The sequence below is a fragment of the Anticarsia gemmatalis genome, chromosome 16, assembly GCF_050436995.1.
Source record: "Anticarsia gemmatalis isolate Benzon Research Colony breed Stoneville strain chromosome 16, ilAntGemm2 primary, whole genome shotgun sequence".
Taxonomy (NCBI): domain Eukaryota; kingdom Metazoa; phylum Arthropoda; class Insecta; order Lepidoptera; family Erebidae; genus Anticarsia; species Anticarsia gemmatalis.
Genome location: NC_134760.1, coordinates 8,600,408 through 8,619,200, shown reverse-complemented (window position 1 = coordinate 8,619,200; position 18,793 = coordinate 8,600,408). Strand labels below are relative to the sequence as shown.

General features: G+C 33.5%; 1 protein-coding gene across 1 annotated transcript in view; it reads left to right on the top strand.

The window, feature by feature from the left end:
• LOC142979536 (neuropeptide CCHamide-2 receptor-like) overlaps positions 1-18,793 on the top strand; it is a 93,564-nt gene that overhangs the window by 50,488 nt on the left and 24,283 nt on the right. The window contains exon 2 of the mRNA XM_076124490.1: positions 17,279-17,487. Within this exon, the coding sequence (XP_075980605.1) occupies positions 17,285-17,487 (203 nt within the window). The 5' untranslated portion in view covers positions 17,279-17,284. The remainder of the gene's footprint in view (positions 1-17,278; positions 17,488-18,793) is intronic.

Here is an 18,793-nt window from a genome sequence, read left to right as displayed (position 1 = left end):
ATTACTACGGATCGACAATAGTCCCTTGACAGGCATTTAATTTAAAATATCCGCAAACCGTGTTAAGAGAATTGCTCTAAAATCCTATTACTCGGATGCCATGTAACAATTTCCTTCCACATCCTTTACTTGACGTGGATTCAATAAAGCCACGACACACGGAATGAGTCTTCTTCAAATCGAAGAATTTATATTCGTAGAAAATTGCAGCTCTTGACATTTGACATTTAAATGCAGTTCGAAAGACGGAGATAGAATTCTAGTATTTGCTAAATTGATTACGTTACTCTAGTTTTATTTAAAAAAGTGATCGTTGAACCAAGTGGCGAATTGATTGTTAAATCGCTAATTCTATATTACTGTCGCCAGTTTCTATCTGGTTCTATTTTACTTTTGTGATTTGAATCCTTGGTATTAAATAGAACAAGAAGCTTAGAAAATGTATATATTGATGAATTTAACTTTTTTTGCAATATCGAAGTTGAAGATATTTTCGATTGAGCGGTACTCATCGTCGCTATTTGCGAATGTATTGTTAAAACGAAAGTAAACAACTAGACTGAAATAAAAATTTGCCTAGGTAATATGATGAGCAGTTCAAATATATAGCATAGTGGTTTTATCACAGGAAATTTCGCTGGGAGATTTACGAGGAACAGTTCAGCGCACCATGATTGTCGGGAACGTTTTGCCAGCTAGAGCCATTGCCCAGTGTGGACCGCGAACAGGTAGTTTTTGACCAATTCCCGCCCCATATCCCAAGAAAGACTATATTACTCAAAAAAAAGCCACAGATGAGGCCGCTTGCTAAACCTAGTTTTATTATTGCCTCTTCGTTTGTTTTCAATTTGACATATGACCACGCCTACAAGTAATTACAATGCATATTATATAATAGAATACGGGAATTAAAAATGCGTTAATTAACTTATTTTACCTTGCAATGTCTATATTGCAATTACAATGTTGCACCATCCAATGGCTCACTGTTCAGTGTTTGAAAGGAAAATGAGTAAACTCATTGTATTATTTTATTTATCTAGCAGGAAATAATAGGGATATTTATAAGAGTATAAATGAACAATTGTATACAACAAATGACACATTATCTTTGAACTTCAGAGTAGGTAATACAGACCATTGGAGTTATTGCAATTATAAATTTGTAAGACAAAAGAAACAAGTAGATGAGTTTAATTGAAGATTATCATTATTATTTCATTTATGGGGTGTAATTAGAGCTACATAACATACATACAAGTATAGAGAATTAAAATTTACCTCATTTAATTATGTTTGTATCTTAATTCCCATTCGGTGTTAGGGGACGTGCCGTTTTGATACCCCGATACCAGTTAAGGATTAATTCGAAGTCATAGCATTGAAAAATAAGCATTTTTATCATATCTCCACACATGAACGATGTAAAACAACGCATTATAATCTGCCTACTACAGCTATGACGAAGACGCTCATGAAAAGGGTACCTATTTCTCATCTCATTTAATCTACCTCAAGTAAAACGACCGTCTATTTGAATACTTCAAAATTATGATGGTACCTGAATATCTCAAGTTCTCTCGAGTCTCAAAAGCTAAATCATCATAATGCCGAACCCACTTGACTCAAAATAAGCATATCGCTAACCATTCAATATTCCTTACCGATATTTTATGAAAATATTATGCCGAGGAAGTATTAGAATATCGAACACCGACATTTCTCTAAATTGGAAAATGTTCTGAAATATCTACGTAATTCGGCAACATTATTCCGTGAAATGTAGTATTGAATATATTAGGACGTTAGTAAGTTGTAGATTTAGGAAGCTATATTTCCAATATAACTACACTTAGATCTATAAATAACATACTTAGTCGAGCTATGTATATGTTTATATTGTCTTATTATAAACGTTGTGTAAGCTCCTACTGATTATAAAGTTGTGTGGTTATAAAGTTTTTTTCACAATTTTTAAGGTATGAGTGACAAAGTATAGCTATTTAGAGCTTACAAGACCTTTAATAATAAGGTAATAGGGTGTAGTAGTTGATAGCTACGTTAAAAAAACTTTTAGTGCACATAAACACTGAAGGCTGTTCTTTTATATACGGAGATAGAGCCGTGGTGTTATGTATGCATGTGATAAAGTTTTTTTCGTCTAAAATAACAATTTAGACCTAAGAAAATGAAACAGAATAATGAAATGCATGAATACACATTTTAACTAAACAAGCCAAAGTGAAATCTCGCTAAAATCAGTTGGTACATTTCCCAAAAACATGTGCGGCATTGGAGCAAAGAATCCGTAGTGACACTTCATTACGCTGCATTCGGAGTTGTCGCTCTCACAAGCACTTTTAGCACTGTGTGAACCGCATTTGTTTCAATGCCAGTAATTTTGTGTTTGTTGCAAATGAAGCTGTTTTAAAAAGGGATTTGGGTTTTAAATGTGCTTGTATTTAAATTAAAATGTTGGGAAAATGGGCTTAGTACATGTGTAGAAAATGCCTTAACCACGCCATTGTAATCATTGGTTTGACGGAACGTTAGTTAAAGTCGGATAAACTTGATTATGTCTCAGCAATTAAAGATCCTAGTGGTTTTAAACGGCTAAGATTTTTTTCTCGAATAGATTTAGTGCCGATCTCAGTAACATATTATACTAAAAAAGACTATCGGACAACATAACATGGCATGTCAACTATTGTCAACAGCCTAATAAAAAATTTGGTTTATTACTTAGTCATAGTATAACGAATCCACCGATAAGTTTTTATTAATATTCTGAAAACTAACACCTAATGAATCACCTGTAGTCGTCTCTCAATTTAAATTCCAGTCGTGTCCTAAAAAGGAAAAAATATTGCCAATTACAGTTGAGAACTTTGTTTCTTTTTAATTTATATTTATGAGGTGTTTTAGGCCAGTATTCAACAACAAGAATAATGGAACGTAGATACGAATTGGGAAGCAATTATGTGTTAGAAATATTGCTACGTTTTCATCAGGTCGGTACGGTTTTTAATTTATTATTAAAGGCCGGTATTTATCAGTATAGGGTATTGTTTTATTGATTTGTTGCGGATAGGAAATAGTGTTTTCATGTTATGCCATTTTTTTCAGAATTAGGCACAATTTGGTTTAAAAATATAACCGTAGACTAATTTGCACAAACAACAAAAACAATACGTGATACACAGCTGAGTTTTACAATTTGTCAATTATTATTTAGTTACTAGGTTACTAGATTTTATTCCAATCAATGCAATATCAGTATTATCAAAGCTGATGCCAGTTCACGATGACATAAACTTCTGCTAAAAATATCTATATATTAAAACATAATGTTATCTTCCTAATACTTGTTTACTCGATCATCAACAATATCGTTTACACAAAGTAGCAAAACAGCGTAAAAAATATAAAATCCTAATATGTCAGAACGAATGGTCTGTATCAACGTTTTATAGCACCAATAAAGCTGCCTTCTTTGCGATCCTTTGATCTTTATGCGCTTGTAAACTTTATATTAATTTTAAAACACGAAAGTTAGGTGATATTGCGGATCGTATACCAATTCTAGGCTGTGATAGCCAGTTCCATTGAAACAGGCCATTGTTCTTGAAAGGAGTTTCTTTATAATGATCAAAATTAAATGTGTATTTAGTGCATTGACTGCACATTTGGCGGATAAAACAATATAACCTGCGATCCATAAAGTAAACTTTTGTCGCGCTAAATAGAAATGTATTATATACCTAAATACATATTTACATCTACAGATTAATTTAATGCCCAGAAGAGATACTCGTGCTCATCACATAGGACACCCAGATATTTTTGTCCTTGGTGAAATTCGAACCCACAACACACTGCGCTACGGTTAACCAAGTTAACCACTGCGCCCGTGCAGTATAAATGTTTTGTTTCTTCACGATCCTTTGATCTTTATACGCCTGTAAACTTTATATTAATTTTAAAACAAAGTAAGGCAATATAACGAAATTAGCACCTGTGAAACTCCGCTGCTAATTTTAATAAGTTTTGTAAAGGAATTTGAGGTTCGCGGCTGAGTTTAATGATAACTTGAGAAAGTTTACATGTTTTGTTCGCAAGCGGTTTGACTTGTGGTTTATTGCTTTATGGCGATGTTTATATTAGCTAGAGGTAAATGTTTTCTTATAATGCTTTGGAAACAAATACCTACATGTGGTGGGAAAATTCCTGTAAAATAACTTTGCATGGTTAACGGTTTCGAGTTTGAGTGTTTTCGTGGCATGTATGATGGTTATCATCAGAGAAAGAGTTTTCGGTAACCAGGCACCTTTATCTACCCATATTTTGAGCAAATAAATGGTTATATAGTTTCAGTTTGAAATAATTTAAAAGTCATGACGGGACAGAATTATATCGAGCTTATTTTTTATTACAAAGGGCCTTCGTTTCTTTTTTGGCGGAAATATAAGAAGCATTTTATAAAATATATAGATGTGGATATCGTCTTATAAAATTCTCATAACTTAATATCGTCAGGAAAAAAAATGTATAAAACTTACTGTTATTTCATTGTCTATTTAAGTGTAGGTTAAACAAATAAAAAATAACTTTCAACATTTACTGAGATTTTCTTTCCAGAACAAAGAAACATATACTCCTTAGCATAAATTTTTAGATCCAAATTTTAACACAGTGCACTTTGAACATAGAAGACAGTCCCCAGACTTTCACAGGTCCAGAATGCACTAAAGACTTTGAAGTTGTTCAAGCTTGTTCAATTAAAGAACCTCTACATATTACAAGTTATAATTACAAAGGTAATTACTTTAGAGAATGTATTCTCAAATGAACAATTAAAGTACATACACTTGCGTCGAGTAATTAAAACATTTGTCTACCAAGTAATTTGAGATGTTGCCGTCAAATTAGAATGTTCAACATTTGATGTACCTTGTGAGTCTTTGTTTGTTATTGTCTAAATTATAAATAGACAATAGACATACAATTATAATTGTATGCAAACAGTGTAAAAAAATATTGGCCATGGAAGGAAGATACCTACTTTAAATGTTGAACATATTATCTTAATTCACTGAAATAATTTTTAGTAGGTGAAGCGTGTTTCCTATCAGTTAAATAAGCTATCCTCAATATTTCAAGCGGTTTCCCTCCATAGTTAATTTTTTTCCGACATGTGTAAATGTTATATTGATGATATTTTTTACGTATTTCAAATATATTTTCCTAAACAACTTTTGTAAGTGGCCTTTTCTCAAGACTGTATTTTGTTTAGTAGATAATCATTCCCAATTTCATTCCAAAATTAATTCATCCGTTTAGCTATGAAAACATAACAAACAAAGTAAATTTTCCGTAGATATAGCACCGATTTTAATTTTACATTATTCAATAAAGCATTATTCAAAACATCCAATTTTAACAGGGAAACGGGTAAAAAAGGATAAAAGTATAATAGGACACGACAAGCATTTTTCCTGTGCGGTAAATTGACGTGAGCAACTTGATATTGTACTTGATATCAAGCCGCGTGATGGATGTCACAATATTTATTTTGGTACTCTACACCGATGTTCAGTGTTCAACCTTATGGGGATTTTTTATTCGTGTTATACATACAGTAGTAGGATTGTCAACAGGCAGTACTATAGACAAAGTTTGTATGAAAACCTGATCAGTAGCGTTATTGTCTACCACTGCCGATAATCGACAACCAGACAGTTATAAAAAATTTGGTATGAAATTGTGATTACCTTTTATTTGTTAATTAGTTATACGATTGTGATTAGCTCCTTTGGTTTTGGCTTTCCTTCCTCCTTTTTTTTTAAATGTTTGACATTTTTAATAGTGCTTTCTTAATAGTGCCGACCATAAAAAAGCGTTATTGTGCTTTTGAAGTATTTTCTTCACATGCCAATTTAAATGTCAAGCTCTCCCTAGTCTAAAGTCCGACTGTAAAAATAAAACTAACAGTTATTTTTAAATATTGTTTTTCGACAATTTATTTAATAAGGAAATTCCTTCACTGATACACGGCCAGCAATGAAACTAACCAAAGTCTCTCTAGGATGGAACGGCAGTTTGTTTACAGTGGCCAAATGTTTGCCTAGAACATAGGTACTCTTTACAAACGTAATCCGTTGGGACGGTAGACCAACACGACCGAGCGCAAGTTCCAAACAGTTGTGTGACGTGTTGTGTCTCGAATCGAATCCTCGACCTTCACATTAACCATTGCACTATGGAGACCTTCAATATACTATAAGTATTAGGCACTGATTTATATGACGTCATACTCCCATTCCAATCAATTCACCCTTAAATCTCAGCAATAATCCACACACGCACTAACATGTACGCACACTAGCATTAATAGTTACGGTCACATTATTGCGTTTTCAGCATTTTCATACATTTTCCTCTAACATTCTCCTTTTGTGTATGAAAACGTATGAAATAACGAATATTATAACTGAAAATCGCCGTCTTTAATTTACGCAAAGAATAGAAAAATGACGTCTTTTGCACGTACGTAGAGACCAAATATCGTCACTTGCTACGATCCATACAAACTTCCCTTGCATCATTCACATACATCCATACATCTTGTTATACAGGGCCACTAGTTACAATTATTACACATCTAACTTTATTGCAAGACAACATCGATATCATCTGTGTATAACTGTATCCCTTTCTAAGACTATTTACGTTTTCACGGCAGATTATATTACTTACTGTATATTCACTTAATCTCTCTACCCGACCAAACCATCTAAAAGAGAACAATCGAACCACGACAACTTTTAAGCCACAACGATCCCTCATAACAGTATTTAAACTGAATTTCGTGATACCCTAAAGCAAATACTATAGAGTAAATCGCGTCACAGTCACCAGCAATTGACATAATAATGACGAATGTATCGCGTATCAAAGTAAGTCCACAAGCCTTATATCTGCGTCGGACAGTTTCGGATATGTCCACTCGTCCATAACCCGTCGTATCTACGCCACACAACAATACAGTGTTTTTGACATTTATATAAGTGAATAAATCTGTTATGGAAATGAATAGGCATTGTGGGAGGCACGCCGTTGTCAGGTTAAAATTGTTACATAAATGTTTTTTTTCTACGAGACGGGAGGTTTTAATTCGATGACGTAACGGCTCAGTTACGCGTGAAAATTGATTTGGTCGTTATTTGTATTTGTTTTCAATTACAGATGATCAAAAACTTGAGTGTTTTTCCGTTATGCTCTAGATTTTCTATTTGCATATTATTATTATTTTAGTGGAAACACGACTACGGTAGCCATTTAAAAAAAAAGAATTCTAATTTCAAAGCTTTTAAAATCAAAGTACACACTAAACAGACATATTACTAAGTTTGTTGTGTAACGTTGATTACTGCATATTTGTATATTTCTTGTGATGCGCAATAATAACTTACAACATTACGTTCGATTTACACAAATCACCATGAAAAATCAAACAATATAGCTTTTGTTAACGACTAAATCCTGAGTATAATATAAATACAATTAATTATTCCAAACAAGATCAACACAATAAAACAAGACTAACAACAAAAAAGTCTCGGCTGAACGCTTTTAACGGCGCAAAATAAGGAAAATTCCCCTTTCAGTACAAAATCGTATTAAACAGGCAAAAATAGCGGCTGTCATGTCAACGGGTACGAGTCATAGACAGTAATTGACTCGGCTCTTGAACATAATGCCTGAATAAGGACGTGTGAACGAGAATATTTGGGTTTCAAAGCTTATTATAATTCGAGTGTTTGAGTCGCAACGTCATTGCTCCCGTTTTGTAAGTGACGGGGTGTCTGATTAGCTTTCCAACTAAATGGTATATTATTAAGAGTAAAATTGGTTTCTGTACTGGGTTAGTTATAGAGTATGCAATGACAGATGATCGATACGATACTATCGAGTTTCTGTCGTTGAAATGACAATTTAAAAAAAGGTATTATGGTTATCAATAGTCAAAGGGAATAAAAGATGATCTTGTTTACTTAAAAATAATATTATTGTGTATTTTCTCTACTCGTTATATACCACACTCAAATATACAGTTCTCCCTCTCTAGTCTCTGAATATCCCTAAGCCCAATTTTATGTGCGTTGAATAAAAATATCGCAAAAATTGCGATATTTTTCATCTTAACACTTTTCATCTTATCAACAATGATTTGATATTTTCTTGGAAATTATAGCTACCTATATAAAAATCAGTAATAGATTTTACCCGTCATCATTGTTGCCTTTTCTACGTAGCGTAAACCAGAATTTAGTTTCAACTTAAACAGCAGTACATTTAGGGGAAAATTTAATTAAAATGATGTCATAATGATGTGGTAATTAGGCGATCATCCTTAGTGAATCATGAAATAGTTGCTATGTGACGACATAACTAGTAATTTCCTTTTAGGTTATGACAGTCATTTGGTTGATTGACGTGGGCTATACCAATTGATGCAATGAGAAATTGACGTAGCGCAAAAGAGCGCCTAAATGTATTGCGGTTATAAAAAAATATTTATATATTTTCATGATATCTTAATATGATATCTTAGTATAACTTAAAGGTGGTCAAAACTGACTGACTGACACAGTGATCTATTAACGCACAGGCCAATCCATATGTACATGTTATGACGTACGCATCCGCTAGGAAGGGATTTTGATCAATTCTACCCCCAAGGGGGTAAAATAGGGGCTAAAAGTTTTTATGCAAATTATCTTAAATCACAAACCTGTAGCAGTGTTGGCTACATCAATCTTCTACATCTCGATAGGAATAAAAACCGTTTCTGTATACTCGATCCTTTGACAGACGAACATACTCGATGATATTCACTAAATCTGACCTTTTCAGTAAAAGAAAAGCACTCAACAATTCTAAAATACAGACTACGACAAAATAAGTTGTCAGACTCAAACATTTCAAAAAGATAAAGCGAGACGTAACAATTAAAGCAAATCTAAATATTGAAACGGTAACAATATTAGTTCAAGCAATCTTGTAATTGTACCAGTTTTAAGAAAAGCCTTCCTGCTGGCTAGTGACTTACTCTCGGCTCTCGAATTCGAAACGATTCATAATCTGCAACTCCAAACTAACCGATGATCAAACATAGTTTAGATTATAAGATTGTATTATTATATTAGATTGTATTGTTATATTAGATTGTATCATTCAAATTATACCGACATCAAAACGAAGGAGGTACTAGATTTGAATGTATTTTTTTACATCTGCGTTTCATCAATTGAAATTACTAGCTCGAATCCGATATGATTGAATTCGAATTCGAGTGTCGGTAGTAAGCCTGTTCTATTTTCAGACGTTTCTTAGCATCGTCTAAAGAATTCTTATCAAAAGCGAACCAAACTGCCATTATTAATATACCCTATTATAGATATTTTATTCATTGGAAGATAATAAGACTCACGGAAATTTCCACTTTCGGAAAGGTTATCGTTTCTTTTGTACCGATATTTTATAGAGTTATGATCTTTTGCTTTTGATGTTTGGTTGTTTCCACTTACGTCTTGTGATGCAGTTGAGTACTTTGTTAAAGTTGCAAAAAGACGCAAGTATTTTTCATACCGTACGTTTAATTCTGTACTAGCTGACCCGCGCAGCTTCGCTTGCGTCACATTAGAGAGAATGGGTGAATTTTTTCCCCGTTTTCGAAACATTTTTTACTGGTACTCAGCTCCTATTAGTCGTAGCGTGATGATATGTAGCCTATAGCCTTCCTCGATAAATGGGCTATCTAACACTGAAACAGGCTTTTTTCAAATCGGACCAGTAGTTCCTGAGATTAGCGCGTTCAAACAAACAAACAAACAAACTCTTCAGCTTTATAATATTAGTATAGAAGTATAGATTTCTACTGAAAGTGTGATGTAACATCATTAGGTCTGAGCATGCCCAATTAAGTAGTACGTTAGTAGTTACGTTAAAAAGCGTTTGGCTTAATGCCAATATGTTTTAATTTTATAACATAATACCTATAAACTTCGACACCCTATTGTCATTTACGGAGCCGTAACATTGAACTGCCGTAGCGGCTGCAAATTTACCGCCAGAAAACTTTATAAAACAATCTGGTAACTTGAAAAAAAGTACTATTCTAAGACTATGATGTTAACGATTATTTTTGGTTGTATACATAGTTTTTCTATTGTTATATGTTTCGCTGTATTTTTTGTAAGTTAATATGTTATTCTTTTTCTACTAACATTTAGGCTATCTTGAAAAGCATTCGGTAAATGTTTAATAATAATACCTCACGTAGTATTTTCTGAAACAATATTCAGATATCCATATCTCCCTAACAGGTTGTCGACACATAACATTCAGTTCACTGTCTGTTCAAACAAAACAAAATCGAAACGGATCAAAACCATTCACTTCAAAATCTATAAAAAATATTTTTGATGCGCTGAATAAATTCAGATAGAGATACTGTTAGGATCGCAAACTGTTGCTGTTAGTAAACAAAGCCAGAACAGGTTCGGATATTCAATCAAAGGAATACAGTATATGACAGACAATATTTATTATACTTTTTCAATAATGAAGTACGGCAATAAAATCAATTGTGCATGCATTAAATGTACAGCAGATTCCTACTAATTATTATAATACACACATTAAACCGTTTTTCACCTAGGAGTCCGGTAAGCAGAGACACAAAGATTACGCCTTGCTAAGATCTCTACAAATTTCCGCATCATTCACATAATATGATACCATATCGAGGATATCGCTGATTTGAGTTAATAAGAATATCGAGTTTGTGGACTATTCACCTCTACCTGCACCTTCGCATATAACAGGCGTGATATTATCTATGCATGTGAGTTGTAGATTCTAAACACTCATGATCATTAGTCACTAAAATATATAATTGTTCGTAACACTGTCGAATATAGGGCAACATAATTACAAATGATAAAATGTCTACTCAAATAAACTAATATTCAACACAAAAGAGTAGTAAAACAATTCAAATTAAGCGAATAGTTTTAATTGTAAAACAAGATCTATCCATTGTTTTAGTAATTTTATCTAAAATGAGAACTCATTTAATTATACCGAGTTAACTAATTTGTTTGTTATCGTGCTTCGAGAATTAAAGGTACAATTTCATTGTTTTACCAAACATGTTACGTGACACCGAGTGTGATTAATCATATCTTACCCCTACTATGGAAAGTCGATCTTTCGAGTTTAATATAGGTATGAGAGAGTACAAGGGCTTTGTTTGATTTACGTCCAGTCGTAACAAAAGTATTGCTTTTTTATCGACTGAAGTCTGTTTGACTTGTTTTTTCCTGTGTATTTGTTATTGTTGCAATTCCCTAGTCAGTTATCTGATTTAGTTTGGCATTGATTTTATTTTATGATACCTACATTACTACTTGTAATGCTAGTATAAGTATAACTAATCAAAATTATATACCTTTTTAATCTCTGCCTCGTTCCATGAGTAGAGATTAAAGACAATGATTCTTCTTATTTATTTGCTCCGAACATCAGGTAACAATAAATTATAAGAATTTTCTGTGTCCGAACAGAGCAATCAGAAAATGCTATGCTCTCAAAAATATAGACAGACATTATCAAAAGTTTATGCATACAGCACTTTAAATTCACGCAACGTTTTATTTATTTTTATGCAAGCGTACTATGAAATGATGTCAACTTTGGTCAGCTGAAAACTGGCTGCACATGCAAATAAGGCTCGCGTTTCATACATCGCTCTTTTTTGTGAAATTGAATCCAAAACAGTGTTTCATTTAAAACAAGAAATAAAAACTTTAAAGTTATGTAAATTGGTTTTTGGATGTTCTATTATGTATGATATCGAACCATTACTGTCTTTTTTTTGCTGGTAATAATTTTATTATATCGAGTAATATTGTAATCTGCTTTCGTATAACTTATTCAGCGTTTATTTCCCGTTTTATAGCCGTATTTTTCGTTTACATGTCTAAATTATATGGTTTAAATTATCCTCCTAAATTATACCTTTTTTTTCCTACCAAAACATTTTTATACCAAACCGTAATTACAGTATTTATGTCCATAAAGTCTTTATTACTGTAAAAATCATTGACTAGACGTGGATTACGACTGTAATTTTAAATGGTACCAGATCAGTACATAGAAATACTCAGCTCGAATACTTCCATGCGGCCACCCATCTATGGATAGTCCGCTTTAAGGTTACTTACCTTGCTTAACCGACTAATCATGTAACAACAATAACGCAAAATTTTAAATATACCAGCTAGTAATGAACATTTTAACAAGTTATGACTCTTATGCAAGAGTTTTATTAAGTAAAAATGCTTGGTGTATTACCACATAATTTCAGACCTTAGGGAATGTTGCCTCGCAAAGTAAATTTTTATGATGACTAAGTGGTTGTCACTTATAATTCTTTCGAAAATAGCTAGAGGGCGCAAAAACTCATAACGTCGAATTACTTTTTTCATTGAGTTGACTTTTATGAAACGCAGTATATTAGGTACTTAGGGTTACATACTTGATGTATTTGAAGGTCTCGTTCTCGATCTCGATTGACTCGGTTCATTTTTACCAATGAAAACCCTATTTACTGACTACTCAAAATACAGACACTTAGAATATTTGTACCGCAATATTATGTATGACGGTAGAACCATGATTTTACAAGGTTGACACCTGAATTTACATAGATACTACCAATATCATAATACAATTCTCATAAGGCTCTACCTCCGAGCTAATTGAAGATTCAGTAATTGTAACGACTATCTTAAGTGTTACATTACACACATTTGACCTAAATTAGTAAGTAAATGTTTTTCTTTTGATTTTTATCACTATTTTAAAACAAGCAAAAAATATACTATTATGTACACTGTGCTAATAAATTCTACAGATGGAAATCTTTTCCCACTGCTTTCACATTTCAGTCGGCCTTCTATCTATCGAGAAAAATCCTGCCTTTTCCACATTCAATTTATTATTAGCATTTTCCTACCACCCACTTATTTCCACATTCCCTTAACACTGCACATCTATTTTGTCATACGTACTAATCGATTCTCCCACGTTCAGAGCTCTACGCCATAGATCCTGGAGTGGGCGTCGTATTGACTCGCGTGGAATGACATGAGATGTTTGATGGTATTATATGTATTTGTGCGTTTCCATCGCTTGAGTACTGGGTATTCAATGCGTGTTAAGGTCGATCCAGAGTGGCGTTTTATTTGCAGCATTTATTTTTCATCATCAATCGCGCAATTTTCTACCTTACACTTTACGAGTATCGAGAGTTTGATATTTAAAATGTACTGCAAAATCAGTTTCTATGAAACTCGCTAGAGATGCTACTCAAATTTACAAACAAAATTCTTAACTAGCCAATTGTCAATTGTGGATAATAATAGGAAACCAGCTCCCTAATCTAAGAAATGAAAATAATTGTAGCTAGTCACCACTAGCTACAATTAAATCTTTGAGATACATATTGATATTAAACGTTGTTATACGTGTTGTGTGTAAAATTGTATTGCAGTACGGGATATAATACGAATTTTATGCAAATGATACAATTTCGAATTCAAGTTATGGTTTGAAGCGCGAAATCCCACATTCAATTCTATTGAGATGAGAGAATACGTCATTTAAACTTGATAAAAATAGTTCTTGCGGAAAACGGTGATCATGGTTTCACATATTTCACGACAGTTATTCGGTTGCCGATAGTATAAATTATGATTTTTTATATTTTTTTGAAAGACGTAATCTTTTTCAGGTTATAATTTTCCTACACATTTAATTTACAAACTGCGGTATGATCGAGTCCTATTTGAGAACCTTTTATATGCTATGGTATCCAAGTATTTGCACTTGACCTTTGTCGAGCGTTTTACATAAGTGTGGGGTTTTGGGACCATACCGTCATGAATAATATTCCCATATCTGCAAGGATAAATGTATGGGTTAATAATTTTGAAATCAGTTCACGAATCCATATTTATAACTAGGTCTAGGAAATCTATTGCAAAAATAATTTTGTAAGGAAATGTTTGTTTCACATTTCAATTCAAATTCAAAATATCCTTTATTTCAAAAATTTTTTACAAAGTATTTGAAATAGTCAGTATATTGTATTTTTTGTAAAATTTTATTTGCAAACGGACAAAAACATAACAGTTTTTGTAATAAAAATAACAAGACAAAAGATTCCATATTAATTAAAATAAAATGTCACGACAAAAATTCGTGTTGCTTTCGAAAAACTCACCAAAACAATTAGTAGTGGTTCACATAATGAGTCTACAAAATTTTGTTCAACTGATTTACGTAAACAATAGTACCTCAGTCCAAATGCTACTACCACTGTCCCTAGTGTCTCTATGTGCCATCGCATAACAAGCTCAACTCATTTTAAATGCACGATGAAAATTTTGTCTAGACTTTTGATGTTTTGTTTCACTATAGTCCAACAACTCAGTAGAAAGCCTTGTATGCAGCGTTTGCCGCTGAGGGAGGTACACAAAAAGCTGAAGGACATCAATAATACAAAGGCTTGCAGCTGATCGTGGTCGGTTTGATATAGCGACTTTATTCAATACCCAGTAGCACTCACCGGTCAGTAAACGGTCTGTGTGTCAAGCAAACCTTTGCGCGGTTATTCCATAGATGGGTGACCGCATAGTGGTATTTGAACTGGGCTTCTCCGTGCTTCGAGCACGAAAATGTTGGTCCCGGTTGTTGTCAATAAAGATAATAATCGAAAAGCGACGTCAAAGGCCTCCGGGCAGCTTAAACAACTTTGACACTAGGTTGACCACTAACCATTAGACTGGAAGAAGATTCTGAAAATACACAGAACTTATCATGTTAATATAGATAAATGCTGCCAAAGTTCTCTACTAAATTGTCAGACTATAATATTTTTAGTTTAATTAAAGTTTTGGTTTGCACGCCCCGTGAAGATTACTGCGGTCTGAATGCGCATATTCATTTTGAATACGAGTTGACGCTCGTGCAATTTAGTCCGTGTTATTCAATTTTTTGTTTGTTTTGTCAAGGGATTATAAAATAGGAGTTATTTTTAAATGATTCGTTAGTCACTAAGTTTGCTTTCCCTTATTATCTATACTTACTAATATTATAAAGCTGAAGAGTTCAATTTGAAAAATTATTTCAGTGTTAGATAGCCCATTTATCGAGGAAGGCTATAGGCTAAATATCATCACGCTACGACCAATAGGAGCGGAGTACAAGTAAAAAATGTTACAAAAACGGGGAAAATTTTGATCTTTTCTCTCTTATGTGACGCAAGCGAAGTTGCGCGGATCAGCTAGTTTTATATAATTTTGTTGTAATTATTTGCAAGCATCTTGATTTCTAGAAGATTGCTTATACACGCATACAATCATATTAGTTCACCGAACAATGCTAAAAGCATGTATTATATTATCCTGACAGCGGAAGAGCTATTTTAGTTAGGATGTAAGTGCTTCCTCTGAGCAAAGTTAGAAGTTTCTCAGTTAACACTGAATTACATTGGAAACAGGACGTTTTATGTGAGTTTGTATTAATCAGAAGATAAATAACGTAAATATAAATAAATTTAGCCCATTAATGTCCCACTGCTGGGCAAAGGTCTCCTCCCGTACTATGGAAAGGATTAAGCCAAGCTGTTGTGTAAGGTTTAAGTCCACCACACTGGCAAAGTGCGGGTTGGGGACTTTGCGTACCTTCATGAACTGTTCTGAAGAACTCTCAGGCATGCATAATTGCATCACGATGTTTTTCTTCACCGTTGGAACAAGTGATCATTATTTTTAATACGAACATAATTCTGAAAAGTCATTGGTGTATTGCCTCGGGTACGAACCCTCTATAACCACTTGCGTGGGAGGTGTAACTTAAACCATTCGGCTAACAGTGCTCTTATTCAGGAGAGGCTGTGGTCTTATCTACCAGGTTAATTATGTAGGTAGTAAAAGTCTTATTAAATTAAGTTACAAAAGCACGCTTTTCCGGCACTAGCAAACTGGCGAATATGAATCTTTATTGGAAAATTAATCTGCACTTTATATCGCATATTAAGAGGTATTTTATGTGAAGTAATTTTTAGAAATTGGTTGTGTAAGCAGTACGATGATGTCATAAAAATTAATTTACCTGCATTTTGCATGATATGGTCGTTGTTTCGATACTTTCTTATATGTATGTATATAGTATAAGAAAGCATTATAATGGTCGTTGTTTTGACACTTTCTTATATGTATATAGTATATGAAAGTATCAATCGTCGTATAATCGTTAGAATGTAACCGAACATATATTTTTGAACTTGAATCCACTTATTGCCAAATATGATACGTATAATTTGGTTTATTACTTACATTTCATTTATATCAGAATCTCATTTAAGTTAGAAAGGAGCAAAATATGATATTTTCCTGTAATAAGTTTTTTAATTTACCGCTCAACATTCGGCTATATTACAGAATGTTCGTGTATTACTTTTTGAAATCACTGTACATTCCCTCTGATATTATAACTTGAAAAGTATATATCATTAAAATGGCAGGAATTTATTCTCTAAAAATCCGTTTTAACTGCGATAACTTATTATTAATTAAAATGCACACTTTTGAAAGATAAGCTTGTTCTTTCAGTATAGAGCAGGGGTGGGTTTATGGGGATAGGTTTCGAACTGACGACCTCCTAAATATATCAAGTCACACGACATGACCTAAGATTACCTAAACTTTATATAAAACGGCTATATTCATAATAGAGTCTCTTGTATTACGCAAGAACTATATTTTTCCCAGTTACTAAGATTTTCGAAAGCTACGATAGTACCGAACGTAGAAAATTTTGCTGTAGTTTTCATTGGTCTCAGACTTTAGCTCATTAGCTCCCTTTACACACACACACTCTATCGCGCATAAAACAACAATCGCGGGTGAAAGAGCGCGCGAGTAAAGGGAAAGAAAAGACTACGCACCGCGCTCATCTGTCAAGACCGCGAAGAAAATCGCGAGCGGCGACCGCGTTGCTTTCCCACGCGTAATCCTGTATGCTCCTAAGAATGTGCGATAGAGTGTGTATGTAAAGGAAGCTATTGCCTTTGGGCTACTACCACTTTAAATCCTAAACACAATTATACAATTCTATGCTTAAACACATTTTTCTTTGTCCACAGATCACCATGTATTCATCACCACAGAACTCGACCCTAGCTTCCTTCACCGATGACAACTCCACAGACGACTACACACCGTACGAGGAGCGCTTAGAAACGTACCTCGTGCCAGTGTTGTTTGCTATTATCTTTATAGTAGGGGTACTGGGGAATGGAACACTGGTCATCGTGTATGTACGGCATAGGGGCATGAGGAATGCACCTAATACGTAAGTAGACTTATTTTGTTTTGTTATTCTTTAACTAAGGTTCTAAGCGGTACTCAAATTGGTTATGGAAATGATTTAAAGCTTTACATACTTGTTAGAGCAACAATCGTAATAATTGTCGACTAACTAATTTGCAAAAAGTCTGTGGAATAAATATTTTTAGTTGGGAATTAAATTGCAGTGTGTCAGTTTTCCAGAGATATTTATTTATTTAATTAATCACAACGTAAACAGAATACTCGTAAATAACTCGGAAATGCCAATTTTATGCTTTCACCAACAACTATCAGGTTCCTATCGAGAATATTTAACAAGCAAAATGTATAAGCGCCCTAGGTTATATTTGATGATTTCCATGAAAATTCAAACGTGTACTACACGATGAGCATACATTATTATCAAAACAAAGCATTAGAAGCTTCAAAATTTGAATAAGATATTCAATATGAACATTTCCTTAAAGTAACATAAATATGGTTCATCAGTATCATAGCTTAATGCAACATGATAATAAATGTTAACTTCAGTCATCGCTCAAAGCTGAACAACTAGTAAACATAGAACGTGTTTTCAAAACTGTAATCCTGGTACACAGTATGTGCTTTATGCTCCTAACTCTGTTAAAACATGATGCATTGTATGATGAAACATCCCATACATTACATATTTTACCTCTCACATTTTACTAGTTTTCCATTCTGATGTAGGTCTCAGTTTAGTAAGGTTTCTTTCTAATGATTTCTTTCACTATGAAGCAAGTGATAATTATTTCGAATTCGTGTTGTCCAACTGAGGTCGGCAGTACAGTGTAACAACTTTTATAAATAGTCTTCACTGTCACCTATAGACGGCCAATGAAAATAATACACACATAGCTTCAAAAGTCGCTTGTGTAGGTGACTTAAGTTTAAATAAACCATTTGGCTATCCCTGTATCAATTGCCTTTTATAAAAAGAAAAATCTTTTCGTCCCTCAACAGCAGTAGCTGTAAACAATTTTTCTATTATTTTATATTCTCTCTAGTAAAATACAAGGAGAATATTGCGATAAATCCGCTTCGGAAACAAGTCAATTGCTGTCGTAAGATGTCTTTGCCAGAAGCCATATTTCCCCCGAAACACGTTTCCTATGTTTTTGCATTCCCACTATACTTTTTGTCTGTAATTTTCTCTTAGCCAAAGGCATTCTTTACGACGTGTATTTTAGTTTGGTTGTCCCACGAGAATGTTTGAAGAATTTCCTTTTTGTGACATTTACAACAATCTGTGGTTATATTAAACAAATATCATACATGTGGAAGCTCCT